We start from the raw sequence: 18,162 nt of genomic DNA, 5'->3' as shown, positions 1-18,162 counted from the left end.
ACCTCTTTAAATGCATTACCACTGTACTGTCAAAGATGACATTTACCTTGTGCTCATTCTTGATGTGTAATTTGTTTTTCAATGTTGTTCTTTGCTGTTAATAGGAAGTTAAATTTGATCATGGACTTGTAAGCCAAAAAGAGGTTAACATGTAATTTGTAATCATTTGCTTCATAAGAGGTAAATTTGAATAAACATAGCTACCTGATGCAGTGAATGTAATGAAAATATGAACCACTGACTAAAATTCAAAGTAAAAAACAATTGTTTCTTTCTCACTGTTTATTAAAAAACTTCATTTACAGTTTGTATAAAGTCATAATTTACTACATATACTTTCTACTTAACATCTATAAATTTTACATCATTCACACATTATTGGGAGCATCACACATTCAAAAATTGCACCAGCTTTGCAGGTAATGGAAATCAAAAGCATACATTCATTTGAACATTATTCATACTTTGTAATAGAGCACTGGCAGTTGTAGTATTCATATCTGATTTACCATGTACTCTAAGATATGTAGAGAAATAAATGATTTTGACTCTTTTGATTATTAGGGCTACAAATCCACGTTAGAAATGAAAATGGCTTTACTGATTGCTATACCAGCTTTTGCATTAAAATATAGTTTAACTGTTTATGGGATGACTTCACAAAACCTGAAGTAACTTACTATTTAAAACATGCTTTCATAATCTATTACCAGTGTATAATTTTGTAGGTCACTTGCCAATGTTCAAAAAATTATGATAATGCTAAAGTTTCATGTAGTTTTGAATTATGAGCAATTTTATGTAATGCTCAGGCAGCTCACTCTCCAGCAGGAGGATCATGAGGTAAAAATATATTTTGTCATAACAATGAACAATCATTGATCATTGCAAATGCATACACAATTAATATAAAATACTGTGATGTTTTGTAAGAGAGTCTCTTCATATATCACATTCAGACTTATAAATGTTCTTTTAAAACTGATTCCCTATTGTGTGATGACATTTTTTGTGGAGTAGTTTCTGGTCTACAACACAGTATTTGTTTGTCCCATATGACTATATTTCCAGGCATGCTCACTGAATTGTGAACCTGGAAAATCATGGCAGCTTCTTCTGTCTGTGCACACTTGCTGGTAGCTTCATAAAAGGCTGTCAATAGCATGAATAACGCCATTTGTTGTAGGTATGTTCTGTGTCACAACCAGAACAGAATTTACCTTTAGCTGACCTGGGGACAAGGGAACATAGTTAGACAGCTAATAAAAAATGAAAATCAGTAAAAGCATAACAATAAATATGAATATAAAAACTATAAAACAAAATATACAAACAGATAATACAAATTCAAAGAAATCATTTGCTAAAATTTCACCATCCAGAAACCTGATTAAGCAGTTTACTAGTAGCAGGTAATTAAGAGAAGATATGTGTACACCCAATGGTGATTGAAAAGATCAGTTTTCCACACAGTTCAGTCAATGAAGGGCTGTTAAATGAAACGAAAACACGAAAAGAAGTGTCAAAGGGCAAAATAGCACTTTTTATGGGTTTTGCTGAGGGAGAATGATTGATCTCTTTGTAATGAGTTTGTCATACTGTGATATGTTGCCTATCCCGGGCATGCTGCCATGATAGAGGTGTGTACAAGAAGGCAGCAGACGAGAGAGAGAATAATAAGTAGCAAAGAGAAGGACTGGGGCTTATCACTGTTGAACACCATCTTGCTCACATAAGTACAACAAACAGTACAGCTTTGTCCAAATTGCTGTCTCAACACTGGTCACTCCAATGGGCATGAACCTGTCAGTATCAACACTTAACAATTCTTGTTGAGGTATGGACTAATGATAAGTGTACCACTCTGATGTTTTCCATACTTCCGAAACCTCTAAAGCCTTTAAATGCAATCACTGGTTTATTGACTGACACGGTCTGGTGGTTTTGGGTTTTGGACCAGTCTCACTTTAACCAGTCCTGGTGACTGAAATATGGAGGTGTACACTGTTGTGTGACAGAGCAAACAGGCATCAAAGTAACATTTAATGAGTCATTGGATGTGGCAAAATGCATTGTTGGATGCTCCATAGTGAGAACAATATGAATAGAAGCTGCTACTTCAAAGAGCTTGAGGTATTGTCCCTTCTTCAGGAACATCCAAATGCCTCAGATCAGCAGACCAGTGTCTGGCCACATGTGATGCAAGCCTTCTTTGAAAGGTGATAGGTAGCACTATTTTCCAAATCTTCACATTTGCCGCCTAGCCAATCACCCACTGAACAAGTCTAGGATACGGTTGATCGTAAACACGTTCATCATGGTTCTCCATTAGCCACTACTTGTGCTTTGTGGTCTCATCTACACTACTATATAAAGACATGTCAATGTTAATTTTGTTACCAAAAATCTCAAAATGTACTTAACTTATTTGCTTAAAATTTTTAAATGGTACTCTAATAAACCTCCAGACTATATGGTGTAAAAATATATGTATTAAAAACCTGTACAACTGTATAAAGAAAGTTGATGTTTAATATTGTTACCAACAAACCTCAAGAAGTAAATGACTGATTTACTTCAGATTTTTGCACAATAATCTAAGAAATGTTTTGACAGATATAGGCTAAGTTTCAAAAAAATTTACATGGTATATAAAATCATATACTATGAAATGGGGAATCTTAACAAAAATCTTGAAAATTTCTTGATGAATTGCTTCAAATTTTTAAATGATACTTTAATAAAAATTTATGTTACAGAGGAATATTGAAGACTAGATGGATTGATCACATAACTAATGAAAAGGTACTGGTTAGAATTGGGGAGACATGAAATTTGTGGCACAACATGACCAAAAGAAGGGATCAATTATAGGGCACATTCTGAGACATCAAGGGATCACGAATTTAGTATTGGAGGGAAGTGCAGGGGCTAAAAATTGTAGAGGAAGACCAAGAGACAAACACAGTAAGGACATTCAGCACGATGTTCTTGCAGTAGTTATTCGGAGATGATAAGGCTCACACAGGATAGAGTAGCATGGGAAACTGCATCAAACCAGTCTTTTGACTGAAGACCACAACAGTACCATTTTAATAAACATTTGGATGGACAAGGGCAATATATTTTTAATATATATATAGTATAATATATAACAGATAAAAGTTGCTAGCAAAAATCTTGTAAAATTCTTTACTGACGTATTTCAGATTTTTACATAATACTCTAAAAAACAATCAGATGGATATAGCCTATATATTTTTAAACAAAAATGTATAGGTTTTCTGTTAAAAGTGACAGTGAGAAAGTAAATGTTGCATTGCGAAAATGTACAGTTTCATTTTCTTTCTCACAGTTAGTGTTAACTATGACAGTAGCGCATTTAAACTACTAGACAAATTGCTTCTCCCATATATATTCTTTCTCCTTATACATAACTTTGAACAAAAATTCTATAGACAACTGTGTGCTGTTTTGTTTCTCACAGTCTCTTTAAACAAGAAAATTGTATTTATGGCTTATTGGCCTATGATCTGAATACTAATATAGAATCTGAATCGTCTGAAACTTGGTATTCCTGCTTGTTTACAGATTAAAACTACATGAAATACTTTTATTGAAGCTATTATCCTCACAGATCTAGCAAAATGAGAGGTCTCTCATACACCTTATGCCAACAATCCCAACTATTTATTTTAATCAACTTCAGTTCCAAATCATAGTTTCATTGGCAACAAAAATAAACAAAGCTCAATGTCCATCTGGCAGGGGGAAGGGAGATGGACAGAAAGGTTGGGATGAAATGAACAGATAGGGGAAGGACGAGATGGACAGGGATAGAAGGGGGCAGGAGTTGGAGAGAGATATGGGGAGGAGGAGATGGATGTAGAGGGGGAGAAGGGAGTAGGTGATGGACAGAGAGGGTGGAGGCAGAAATAAACAAATACAGAGGAGGGGAGAAGATGAACAGAGAGAGGGGGGGAGAAGAAGATTAGGATGTATATTCAATTGTGAAGCATTGCCAGCTTTACTAGTATACATATAAAGTGCATGGAGAGAGACCATTCTTGATTCTGGTTCATGATGTTTAGGGTGTTTGATTTCAGCATGTGTAGGATTCTCACCACAATGATTTTGTACAATACTGAGATTTTAATCATTTTTGAGTTGTCATGCACTTGATAGCCTATTTGGTATAAACTTCATTTTACATGCATGTATCATTTTTGGTGTTACAATTCTCACAAATGTTAGTGTATTTAAGAAGAGATGTTTTTATTTATGAATTATTTCTTTGCCCCTTGCCAAATACTTCCTGCAATGACAATATACTACAATATGCTAATACTCTTTCCAGGTAGAGCCAGTGTGTATAAAGTGCTTCTGGTTCACGATCACATATTGATGTAAATGGTCTTCCAGCCACAGAGACATTTGATGCAATGGGTTTAAAAGGCCACTAAAAACTGAGACCTATTGATGAATCTTGGTATAAACAAAAGCTGCCACTTACTGCTTACACAGTAGAAGTAACTGATACACACAAGGTTAAGGAGTTGTTAGAGGTTTTGAAAATATGACACAGACGTTTACAATCAACTCTTAGAGATTTATGATGCAAAGCCACTACGAAAGCAACAATGTTCTTGACTAATGAGAGGAGCCCACCATAGGCAGCTCTCTGATACAGTAGAAACTTTGCAGGGTGAAAGAAAGGTGACAATAAGTGAACACCTGCTTTGTCTTAGTTGCCAACAGTCATTAGTTTCTGAGAAAATGACAGTCAAAGATTTTGATACTGTTTCATCAGTTTGCGCTCATGGTATTAAACTAAGCTAGTTGGTGGCATAGTGGCTAGGAGCACATGTGACTGTTTTGCCTGCTTTTTATTTCTTTGTTGATTGTCCTCGGTGTCGATGTACTGGCTAAAAAATAGGGGGTGGAAGTGCAACTACTGTCTACTGTAAATGATGTAGCCGACAGATGCACAGTTGCGTTTCACAGTCTTTCACATTCACTGTTCACAAGCTCCCAATAATACACAGTTACATATGCACTACTGTTTAAACTTTACGTAAGCCTAATTAATAGTTTGCAGGCAAACCTCCACATACTGCTACAATAGTTTACTACTGAACATTTACGAGCATTAAAAACCTAACCACAAAGTTCACTGTTCTTGAAGAATAAACAGATATGTATGGAGCAGACACTGCCATTGTTTTAACACACGGCCTAATTATGTAACACCTATTTCACAGTTAAGTTGAAGCATTGTTGTTTCTCTAACCAACACAGGCTTCTCGTCTGAAACTTGATAGTGGACTGATTGCCTCAGGACATTTTTTTTTTTGGACAAAAACTGAGGTCCTTATATATTCTCACAGTAATACGTACTTAAAACTACTCATTGTTCAATGTTAAATTTACAGAAATTACAATTGAAGCATCACTCATTAAATTAACCGAATTCATCGAAAAATTCGTTCGTTTAAACTACAAGGTTTAGCCCATATTATTTGTTTAAATGATGAAATTAACGATATCGTTATGTAAACAATACTTTTGACAGAACTGTTAATTACTTTGCAATTGTTTTGCTAATATGTTTTCGAATAGCGCCAAATAGATCCTTTAAGAATGTTATTGTTTCGTCTCTCAAATGGTTATAATTAGTAAAGAATTTATATTTGTTTATACGTCAACAATAGAATTTAAGTTATGGAACAATTACTGATTTCGCCCTATAACAAAAGATATTAACAAGTACTAGTCAAAATAAATGAGAAAGTCAATTACATACATAAAACTAAGCACAAAATTAGATCTGGTGTTAGATTCTTTAAAACTGAGGGCCAACCTTTCTCTTTTATGGAAATGCAGATTATATTCATTCACATATGTGAATGGTAATTATTTACAAGTGAAAAACTAAATTTAAGGAGGCAGATGGCGAAACAAGAGGGGAAGTAAAAAATATCCCAGCTTGCTACGTCACACACAGTTACGAATTTTTCCAATCCGTATATTGCGTTTTTTTGTTGTTGCAGAAATAGGCTTATGTGACATCAATACATTTTGTGACATTGAGAAATGCAATGGTGTTATTGACAAAAGAAAAATGCATTTCCATTCTTATTAAAAATAGATTTTATCATCGCTAATCTTATATAATTTTAGCCTATAAAATCAAAAGTAATTGAAAATGAAAAACATGTAAATACTAGTATATCAATGTTTGCTTTAATTTTTTACTTTCACACTTCAGGAGAACCTATGTATTCTCCAGGGTGATGTGTGTCACAAAAATATTCAAAGCATAGAAATTCAGAGCACTACAAGCATCGTGTAAAGCACATACACCAAAGTCAGATTTTGTTGTTAATATTATTGTAAAAAGCAACTTCATTAACATTCCTAAACACCTTGTGCTCTAGTGATAATTCCACAGCAAGCAATGCATATCTAAGCATTCTCTTGAAAGATGGATCCTGCAATTGATAATGGTACCCCTTATGGAGCAAGTGGCAGGAAAGGACACCAAGTGCACTCAGTTATATCTTAGAGCCTCATTCAAATGCTGAAGAGGCTATTCTGGCAGCCACTGATGGATTGGGATGCAACTAACTGCATATTGTAACACACTTCGGAATAAATGATGCTGGGCTCTGAGGTCACACTTGGATCATTCCAATGACTGGTAGAGAAGACTCAGAAGGTGAGACTTGAGCATGGAGTTTCAGCGAAGCTCACAATTTGCAGCATTGTCCTCAGAATTGATTGTGACCCTTTGATTCTGAGTTGAGTGTCACTTGTCAGAGACGTATATAGATGTATCGGGGGACCCATATCACTCCAACTGCACACGCCCCACACCATTACAGAGCCTCCATCAGCTTGAACAGTCCCCTGCTGACATGCTGGGTCCATCGATTCATGAGGCTGTCACCATACCCATACACATCCATCCGTTCGATACAATTTGAAACGAGACTCATCTCATCTGGCATCATGTTTCCAGTCATCAACAGTCCAATGTTGGAGTTGGTGGTCCCAGGTGAGGTATAATGCTGTGTGTCATGCAGTCATCAAGGGTACACGAGTGGGCCTTCTGCTCCAAAAGCCCATATCAATGATGTTTTGTTGAATGGTTCACACACTGATATTTGTTGATTGCCCAGCATTGAAATCTGCAGCAATTTGCGGAAGGGTTGCACTTCTGTCACGTTGAATGGTTCTCTTCAGTCGTCATTGGTCCCATTCTTGCAGGATCTTTTTCCAGCCCCAGTGATGTCGGAGATTTGATGTTTTATCGGTACACTCGAGAAAGTAGGGACTTAATTGCTACCTCAGAGATGCTGTGTCCCACTCACTTAAGTCTAGATACTCTGCCATTGTAGCAACAGCAATCGACCTAACAATTTGCCCAGACTCTAGTTGTCTTATATAGTCATTTCCGACTGCAGTGCCATTTTCTGCTTGTTTACATAACTCTGTATTAGAATACGCATGCCTATACCAGTTTCTTTGGCGTTTCAGTGTAAAATTACTTGATAGTGGATGTCTGTCACTTGGCGCTACAGTGTTGCCACGGTCTACCATTTGGTTAAAGCCAATTTGAAGACATCGCGGATCACTTCAAAAGTGCTGAAATGCTATTCGAGTAACGTGGAGCGATGTTGGAAGCTACTGCCATCAGGTATGGTGGAAGCATGAGATACTCTGTCTATAGCTGATTTTAAATGACCAGTGATTGAATAGCGACAGAGAACCCGTTTTGTAGCCCTGAATTTACGCTCGTGTCCTAACCTAAACACATCTGCGGCAGAACTATTAATCACGCTCGCTTTGCTCACAGCGATTAAAGCTGACCTGTACAAGCAAACTCAAGAAAAGATGCAAGTTCAGTGCTAAAAGCGAGGTGTGACATCTGAGTTTTGCTACCCAAGGTGACGTGATACTGACTGATGAGCAGTCCTGGGTGGAACTCAGTTACAGGAAGATTCCAAACGAAAAAAGAATGATTGGAAGAAAAATAAGAGCAAATAAAAGAGTCAATATGATGGCGAAAGAGATGTAACAAAAGACTGGAAATTAAAAAAAATACATCGAAACCAGTTACCGGTAAGTGAAAATAATAATAATTAGAGTCATGTTGATCAAGGTCAAAAAAAAAAAAAAAACTATCACCTGACAAGGTTTGAACCCACGAGTTTCTGCCTCTTGAACTGTTATGTTATCACTGCTCTACGAAAGTGTGTTGGTAACTAATGTTGTATTTACTTATCTATAAAAGCAGTTGCAACAATCATTAACCGCCTTCGGTTTTACATGTCCTATGAAGTTTACCTATTATAACCTGATTTCTGTGGTGACAATAATTGAATATTTGAAGCTGAACCGCATCTAATGCGAAAGACTCCAGTAATCTTCAGCCAGTAGTGTGTTCGAAATGTGCGTTATTTCGTTGCCTTATTTTATGTGTGTTGTTTTGTGTGTGTTTATTATGTGTGATGAAATAACAAATAAAAGGGCCGGACCCAGTATTCAGGATCCAAACAAAACATGAATAAAAGCCAGACAAAGAATTGAAAGTGAACTGTTTGTTGTGGAGTTTTGGCGACGGCAAATAGTTCGGGAGTGACGCTGAGCGCTGTCACTGGAAGGAGACACATCCCACATGTGAAATGACAACTATCAATTTAATCAGACTATAGTTACGAAACAATAAGTAGTGTGTTTCTGTCTTGCTGTAGGCAAATTGTTTTCTTTCGCCTTTTGTAGAACATTGTAGGACTTCATTACTAAATTAGTGGAAATATTTTCTGTAATATTCGAGATTATGTAAGTATAAGTGCACTCCCTCTCAGGAGGGAGTTTGTGAGATTTTGTGTAGTTTTTATAAGGTGTGACTGGACATGGAACTTTCTTTCTTGCCTTATAACACGTTAATGGATATTGAAGCTTTTATTTATTTATAAGACAGACAGGACAACATGAGCAGCACATGGGAAAGGAAGACAACCTGCGTGTTAATAGAGCTAACTTAGGAATTCTACTTGTGTCTATTTAGTGTAAGGCGCTTCAGTCTGGAACCGCGCGACCGCTACGGTCGCAGGTTTGAATCCTGCCTCGGGCATGTATGTGTGTGATGTCCTTAGGTTCGTTAGCTTTAAGTAGTTCTAAGTTCTAGGGGACTGATGACCTCAGATGTTAAGTCTCATAGTGCTCAGAGGCAGTTGAACCATTTTATTTAGTGTCAACAAACTGTGTGGTTGGCTAGCCAGGTATAGCTGACAGCTGCCGCTGGAGAGTGCTACTGTTGCGAATCACGTTGGTTAGGACGTCCCATGCAATGCAGGCGGTGTCTCGAGGAATTGGATTTCGCGTCACTGTTAGAACTAACAGCTCTGCCATGTCCCATGTGTGGTCAGCTTAGCACTTTGCCATTTGAACCGATTCGCTCACCACAAACCTTATCTACCGCAACATCACGTCATACCATATCTGTGACGTAATGATATCTAAGCAAAGGAGTCTGTAAGTGGAGGAGGGTGGGGCAAGAGGGAGAACTTCTCCCCCTCCCCTGAAATCTGAGGTACAGAGTTTTTATTCATTATAGATTTTCCATGATTGCGCTAAACCTCTCGTTTAGCCAATTGTAGCATTACGTTAGTTTAGTTCTTGTGGCATGACACATTTCAGATCTGACCACCACATTCAAATTTTAGATCCTTGCTACCCCCCTTGGATAATTTTCTGGGGACCTCCATGTATCTAAGCCCCATCGTCAGAGGCAGAAACATCTTTTCAGTGTACATCTCAATCACGCAGGTTATTTAAGAAATCCATGCTTCGCCGTCAGGAACACTAAATTCTTCAGCTGTGCATAAGAGAAGCTCTGGCCTACCCAAAGAAGAAGACAAAAGTTTCAGTTTTCCTCAATGACAGTCATTAAGATTTTACAGTTTAATGCAAGGTCAGCTCTTACTAGAGGAAATCTCTAGCAAAAGAACTTATTGGCCAAGAGACCTGCGATCAGTGAAACTCAGTTTAGAGTCACTTCCAAGGATACAGACGTATATCGACAGATAGGCAAGAGTTCAGAAGAGTGGCTCTATTAAAAGATGAACTAGATATTTTAAAAAGATAAAAAATAAATTTCAGATAAGATTAATTCTTAACGATACCTGCCATCACTAATATTAATTAAAGTCAATTCTGGAGCTCGAAAAATCAATGTCAATTCACAAGTGACTGTTGCTGAAGTTGTGACCCTCCCATCACCAAGGCTACGATTAATTACAACAAGCAGTTAGAAATTTTGAGACAAATACAGTCCCGCTATTTAATATGTGGTAAAGTAGGTGAGGAAAGTATTTCTTGAGGAAACAACGCAAATTCTGCAGATAAATCCGCTTGACTATCTCAATTTATGAACTATATCTTCAATTATGGAGATTGACAATGATACTAGCTATCTCTAACTGCACATCGACGGTGAAATCGTCTTTAGTACTGCAGATTCCTATAGGACACAAAGTGAGAAGTACACAGGTGTTCTAAGCTGTCTGATCACAACACAATTAGAGCACTGAAATGAGAATACTGTGTAAACAGAAGTTACTGCACCAACGACCCTAATAGACGAGGATTTAATACAAGTATTATTTGACCTGATCTCCATGGAAAGCTTCTCTCAGTTTGATTGCAGCAATAAAAGAAGACTGCTTTGAAATCATGAATCATAAGCCAGTTAAATTCTAAGTACTCAAAAATTCTCGCAAAATATTCGTTCGTTTTAAATAATTACTGAAGGAACAGAACTTCGAACTATACTAGGAATACAAAAAGGGAAAAACCACTGCGAAAAGGTGCCTTAACAAACTCAAGAAGAATCTTGTGCCAGATGTTAACCCCTGTGGCTCTGGTTCAGCCAATTACTTTACGAATTAGAAAAGTCCTAAAAACGTCCCCTTGGATCAATATCGTGCACTATATAATGCTCAGGAATCCATATTCTAGTGTACCTGATATACGTTTATAGATCTTCACTGAAACCGACTGCCAAGCAGGAACTGACGGAGGTGCGAACTTCTCAAATAATCGATCAATTTTAAAACTTGAGAAGAATGTTGAATTTCTACGTCTTATATGTAAATAGCCCTTTCTTTATGTGTTTATTTATTTATTTACTCTTCAAGTTCCGGAAGACCAAATTGAGGAGCAAATCTCCAAGGTCATGGAACATGTCAGTACATGAAATTACAACATAAAAGTAATAACAGATAAAAATAAAATGTTTATGAACCCAAAAAAAGTAAAGCCATAAGTTTAAGTAAATGCGATCAACAATACAACAAGAATCAGCTTAATTTTTCAAGGAACTCCTCGACAGAATAGAAGGAGTGACCCATGAGGAAAGTCTTCAGTTTCGATTTGAAAGCGCGTGGATTACTGCTAAGATTTTTGAATTCTAGTGGTAGCTTATTGAAAATGGATGCAGCAGTATACTCACACCTTACTGCGCAAGAGTTAAGGAAGTCCGATCCAAATGCAGGTTTGATTTATGTCTAGTATTAACTGAGTGTAAGCTGCTTATTCCTGGGAATAAGCTAATATTGTTAACAAATGACAGTAAGGAACATATCTATTGAGAGCCTAATGTCAAAATACCCGAACTCGTGAAGAGGGTCGACAATCCTTTTAGAATGGGAAGAGTTACCCCAAAATATAATACCATACCACATAAGCGAATGAAAATAAGCAAAGTAGACTAATTTTCGTGTAGAACGATCACTCACTTCAGATACCGTTCGAATAGTAAAAATGGCAGCATTGTCTTTGAACAAGATCCTGAATGTGGGCTTTCCAAGACAGTTTACTATCTATCTGAACACCTAGAAATTTGAACTGTTCAGTTTCACTAATCATATGCCCATTCTGTGAAATTAAAATGTCAGGTTTTGTTGAATTGTGTGTTAGAAACTGTAAAAACTGAGTCTTACTGTGATTTAGCGTTAGTTTATTTTCTACAAGCCATTAACTTGTGTCATGAACTGCACTATTTGAAACCGAGCCAATATTGCACACAACATCCTTTACTAGCAAGCTAGTGTCATCAGCAAAAAGAAATATTTTAGAGTTACCCGTAGTACTAGAGGGCATATCATATACATAAATAAGGAACAGGAGTGGCCCAGCACTGATCCCTGGGGCACTCCCAACTTGACTGTACCCCAATCAGACCCCACATCACAGCCATTATCAACACTGTGTAAAATGACCTCTTTCTGTCTGTTGCTAAAGCAAGAGGTGAACCAATTGTGAGCTAATCCCTGTGGTCCGTAATGGTCCAACTTCTGGAGCAATATTTTGTGATCAACAGAATCAAATGCCTTAGATAAATAAAAAAAATATGCCTAGCGTTCGAAACCTTTAGTTTAACCCATCCAGTACCTCACAGAGAAAAGAGAATATAGCATTTTCAGTTGTTAAACGACTTCTAAAGCTGAACCATACATTTGATAGTAAATCATGTGATATAAAATGATCAATTATCCTTACATACACAAATTTTCAATAACTTTAGCAAACACTGATGGCATAGAAATAGGTCTAAAATTGTCTGCATTATCCCTTCTCCCTTTCTATAAAGTGGTTTTACTACTGAGTACTTTAATTGTTCAGGAAACTGACCATTCCTAAAGGAAAAATTACAAATATGCCTAAATAAAGGGCCAACATCAGCAGCACAGTACTTTAATATTCTGCTAGGCACTCCATCATATCCATGAGAGTCCTTAGTCTTCAGTGATTTAATTATTGACTCAATCTCCCCCTTGTCTGCATCACAGAGGAATACTTTGGTCATCAATCTCGGAAAAGCATTTGCCAAGAGCGTTATATGATTCTCTGTAGAAAATAAATTTTTATTTAATTCACCACAATTATCAGAAAATGATTGTTAAATACTGTACATAATCTGATTATCAATAACAGAAATGCTTTTTACTACAAACTGACTTTATATTGTCGACCTTGTGCTGCTGACCAGACACTTCCTTCACAACAGACCATATGGTTCTAATTTTATCATGTGAATTAGCTATTCTATTTGCATATCACATACTCTTTGTCTTCCTAATAACATTTTTTAGCAACTTACAGTATTGTTTGTAATGGGATACTGCAGCTTGATTGTGACTACTTTTAAAATTTTAATATAATTTCCGCTTTGTTCTACATGATATGCTTACCTCACTAGTCAGCCACCTAGGCTGCCTTTTACTGCTAGTACCACGTTTAGAACGTTCTAAGTGAAAGAAACTCTCAAAGAGCATGAGAAATGTGTTAAGGAAAGCATTGTATTTATCATCTATGTTATCAGCACTATAAACATACTGCCACTCTTGTTACTTGATGAGGTTTAAAAAACTCTCTATTATTGTTGGATGAACTTTCCTACATAGTTTGTAGTTATATGTGACATTTGTTTGAGTACAAAAGCCTTTTAATGTTAAAATTTCCGCATCGTGGCCTGAAAGGCCATTCACTCTTTTACTAACAGAATGGCTATCTAGTAATAAAGAATGAATATAAATATTGTCTATGGCTGTGCTACTGTTCCCCTGCACCCTAGTTGGAAATAGCACTGTCTGCATCAGATCATATGAATTTAGGAGATCTACCAACATACTTTTTCTTGCACCATCATATAAAAAATTAATATTGAAGTCACCACGTATAACTAATTTCTGGTACTTCCTATAACGTGACTCAAGAATCCTCTCTAGCTTCAGCAGAAATGCTCTGAAATCACAGTTAGGGGACCTATAAACAACAACAATTAGCAGTTTAGTTTCACTATATTCAAATGCCCCTGCACAACATTCAAATATACAGTATGATCAGTGGAGTGTCGTGTTACGTCTATGGACTCAATTGGAATACTGTCTTTTTACGTACATAGTCACTCCCCCACCCCACAAGGAACTCCTCGAAAAACAGCCAGCTAATCTGTATCCTGGTAAAGGAAGCATCTGAATTGTCAAACTATTTACGTGGTGCTCCTATATATCAATAATTTCAGAGTCAACATCTATAAGCAGTTCATTAACTTTATCTCTAATACTTCTTATATTTTGATGAAATATGATAATTCCTTCTATACTTGGAAACATGACGTCCTCTAAAGGTGAGCCCTTGGTTAGAGGGACTTCCTTTAAGCAGGTATACCCATCAGCTGACTTCAATCTAAAAATGGTGCAGCTCTAACACCAACTACTACAAGAATTTTTCCATGAGTGATCCCACCACCACCCACCACACTGTCACCTACAAGCTTTGCCAGCCTCCACTTCCCATACCTACTGAGGTGCAGGTCGTGCCTAGTAAAACCCGATCTAATGATAGACTCAACAGGCACCATGGAAATGTGACCCATGCTCTCTGCCATGAGTGCCTTCCCAGCCTCATGTTAACGTGCCTAACAGCCGCATTTAGATGAGGCCGATCACGACACTGAAGCAGTTGCACGAAATGCACATTAGTGCCACCAGTTTGAGTAGCTATCTTTACCAGGCCACCACCTTCATCATATTTCCCGTCCCTATCAAAGCTGTTTCCTGCTCCACCCACTATCACTACCTGATCCTCCCACACTGTAACCCACTACTCACAAACCTACGACAGAGCCCACACTTCTCGCTCTTGGTAAAATTTTGTTGCTTCTTAAGTTCAGTTACACCAGTAAAACTATATATAGAACTAACAATAGAGGTCTCGAAATTCTCTGTCTAATAAGAAAGCAGCTACTTGTATTAATACTACTAAACCCCAACTAATACCAGTATCAACAAAACTTCAAAAAATTAGTAGCTAAAACCAAAAAGTGTAGCGGCCACTGGAACACTCAACGAAGTTAAAACCCTGAATGAAAATTTACAGAAATATTTCACTAGAAAAAATAAGATACGTTAGCTAAAAACTAAAGCACGACATTTACTAAATGACTTCAGCGTACAGAAAACTCTAAAAACACAGCGAGCGAACATTTCCAAACGTTTATTAAATCGTTATTTCACCACAAGCAGCGTAAAAGACTGCTAAAAACTATTAAATTTAATATCTATATAACAGCGCACAAATAACTTTGTCAGTACTTAGCTTTATAACCGCTACAGCTGCAACTGAACGCCGCAAAATGTATGAGGAAGATTCGTAGAAAGACATTAACAACCGTCTTGAACCTTGCTTGGAATGCAATGATTTACCACTAGAGTCACATTTTTTCATCATGTTGACATATGAGAAATTCTCCCAATTCGTTGGAAAAATAAGGTTACCAAAATCCTGGATATTCGAAGCCTCTATGAAAGATTTCAACATCTACATCTACATGATTACTCTGCAATTCATATTTAAGTGCTTGGCAGAGGGTTCATCGAACCACAATCATACTATCTCTCTACCATTCCACTCCCGAACAGTGCGCGGGAAAAACGAACACCTAAACCTTTCTGTTCGAGCTCTGATTTCTCTTATTTTATTTTGATGATCATTCCTACCTATGTGGGTTGGGCTCAACAAAATATTTTCGCATTCGGAAGAGAAAGTTAGTGACTGAAATTTCGTAAATACATAGATCTCGCCGCGACGAAAAACGTCTTTGCTTTAATGACTTCCATCCCAACTCGCGTATCATATTTGCCACACTCTCTCCCCTATTACGTGATAATACAAAAAGAGCTGCCCTTTTTTGCACCCTTTCAATGTCCACCGTCAATCCCACCTGGTAAGGATCCCACACCGCGCAGCAATATTCTAACAGAGGACGAACGAGTGTAGTGTAAGCTATCTCTTTAGTGGACTTGTTGCATCTTCTAAGTGTGCTGCTAATGAATCGCAACCTTTGGCTCGCCTTCCCCACTATATTATCTATGTGGTCTTTCCAACTGAAGTTGTTCATAATTTTAACACCCAGGTACTTAGTTGAATTGACAGCCTTGAGAATTGCACTATTTATCGAGTAATCGAATTCCAACGGATTTCTTTTGGAACTCATGTTTATCACCTCACACTTTTCGTTATTTAGCGTCAACCGCCGCCTGCCACACCATACAGCAATCTTTTCTAAATCGCTTTGCAACTGATACTGGTCTTCGGATGACCTTACTAGACGGTAAATTACAGCATCATCTGCGAAAAACCTAAGAGAACTGCTCAGATTGTCACCCAGGTCATTTATATAGATCTGGAACAGCAGAGGTCCCAGGACGCTTCCCTGGGGAACACCTGATATCACTTCAATTTTACTCGATGATTTGCCGTCTACTACTACGAACTGCGACCTTCCTGACAGGAAATTACGAATCCAGTCGCACAACTGAGACGATACCCCATAGGCCCGCAGCTTGAATAGAAGTCGCTTGTGAGGAACGGTGTCAAAAGCTTTCCGGAAATCTAGAAATACGTCATTGACATAGCATAACTGGACCAGGATTCACAGGAGTTCTCTGTCACAAGGAAAAATTCTTTGCTCCTTGCTCTTGTATAACTGGGGTTTAGAAGACACCATTCGGTTCAGTTGGCGCATCTTTGTGATTATGATGTTGATGAAGATTATGCTGGCTTATATGCATTTGGTCCCACAGCTGAATTTACTGTTACCGTATTTTCTAAGACACTTGAAAAAGAGGAGGAACATCCCTTCCTTTAACATGTTCAAACATCGTTCAGTAACTTGCATTAAAAAGTTAGGGTATTATACTCCACATATGTGGAGGTACCATATTGTTGTAATTCAGCCGTTAACAAAATTTCTTCATTTACAAGGGTTACAGCAGAAGACCTGCTCTTTGGGCTGGACACCAGTCAACAGCTCGCGTAGATTTCGCTACTGACTTGCATTTTCTGGCGTCCCTGGTAAGTACCACACGTCACGTGTGTTAAGAGACTGTAAACAGAAACTCTTTTCTAAACTTGTACATTCCAACTTTCTCCACGGGAGACCAATGTCATCGATTCTATTACGTTTAGTTTCGAAGAGAACACGGAAAGTTATTACGAAACAGGTGAAAGTCCAGGGTACATTCACTTAGATGTTCCCTTTCACGGTCGTTCGGCGGGTCTTGTGAATTATTTCCGAAGCTTTGTGGCAGCGTGTTGTACTGGTGAAAGCATTTGTATCTGATGATACATCCGGTTTCCAAGAAGTACAGAGCTTGTTTGCCGACTGCATACGAAGGTTCTGCCTAGCTCATCCTATTACTAGGAATACTTCCACAGCCGATAGACGAAAGCATCACTTTTCTTTCACGAAAGATGAATATTTACCTTCATCTTATAAAAGATCAAGTGAATTACCTAACTTTATTTCACTGACGTATTCTGATGAATGAAAATGTGTATTTGTAACATAATCTCTAATGCTTATACTAGCCCTAATAGAAACAACGAACAATATAGCGCAGTTGTCAGCATACAGGACTCGCATTCTGGAGGACGACGATTTAAATCCGCGTCCGGCATCCAAATTTAGGTTCTCCATGTTTTCCCCAAACCACTCCAGGCAAATACCTGGGCGGTTCCTGTGAAAGGTCACTACCGATTTCCTTCCCCACACGTCGAAACTTGTGCCCCGCCTCTATAGACCTCGATGTCGACGGGGAAAGTTAAACTCTAGTCTTCCTTCCTTCCCAATAGAAATAAAGGCTCTGATGTTGATTCTGTAGCTCATAACAAGAAACGCTGCAAACTATTGAAGGTAGTAATATCGATAGCAAATCAAATGCATTGCAATGGAATAGAGTCACATCAAGTAACGAAACAAAGACAATATTGGATGTAGTGAAGGAGGAGACTGATAGAACCAGAGATAAAGAGGGACAGACACCATTAAGAGTAAATGATACAATGAAATCAAATGCGTGCGTTGTTTTAAAACTTTAACAAGCGTTCTCAACAATTTTTGATAAGGTGGGGTTGACTGGTTCAGTAGATGCTGCCATGGAATTTCTGAGATCAGCAATTACAAATAACTTCATCAATATGAATATGATCCTCACTAGACCAGTAGGAGTAATATCTACCATAAAATCTTTAAAATCAAAAATTTCTAATGTTTGCATTAAAAATCCACGAAGTTAATTTGAGTGTGTG

At 37.6% G+C, this 18,162-nt stretch overlaps 1 protein-coding gene across 1 annotated transcript in view; it reads right to left on the bottom strand.

Annotated features, from left to right (window-relative positions):
* Positions 1-289: 289 nt before the first annotated feature.
* Positions 290-18,162, bottom strand: part of LOC126262910 (mucin-5AC) — a 321,105-nt gene continuing 303,232 nt past the window's right edge. The window contains exon 7 of the mRNA XM_049959817.1: positions 290-1,231. Coding sequence (XP_049815774.1) covers positions 1,143-1,231 — 89 coding nt within the window. The 3' untranslated portion in view covers positions 290-1,142. The remainder of the gene's footprint in view (positions 1,232-18,162) is intronic.

The sequence above is a fragment of the Schistocerca nitens genome, chromosome 6, assembly GCF_023898315.1.
Source record: "Schistocerca nitens isolate TAMUIC-IGC-003100 chromosome 6, iqSchNite1.1, whole genome shotgun sequence".
Taxonomy (NCBI): domain Eukaryota; kingdom Metazoa; phylum Arthropoda; class Insecta; order Orthoptera; family Acrididae; genus Schistocerca; species Schistocerca nitens.
This window is presented reverse-complemented; position numbering and strand designations above follow the sequence as displayed.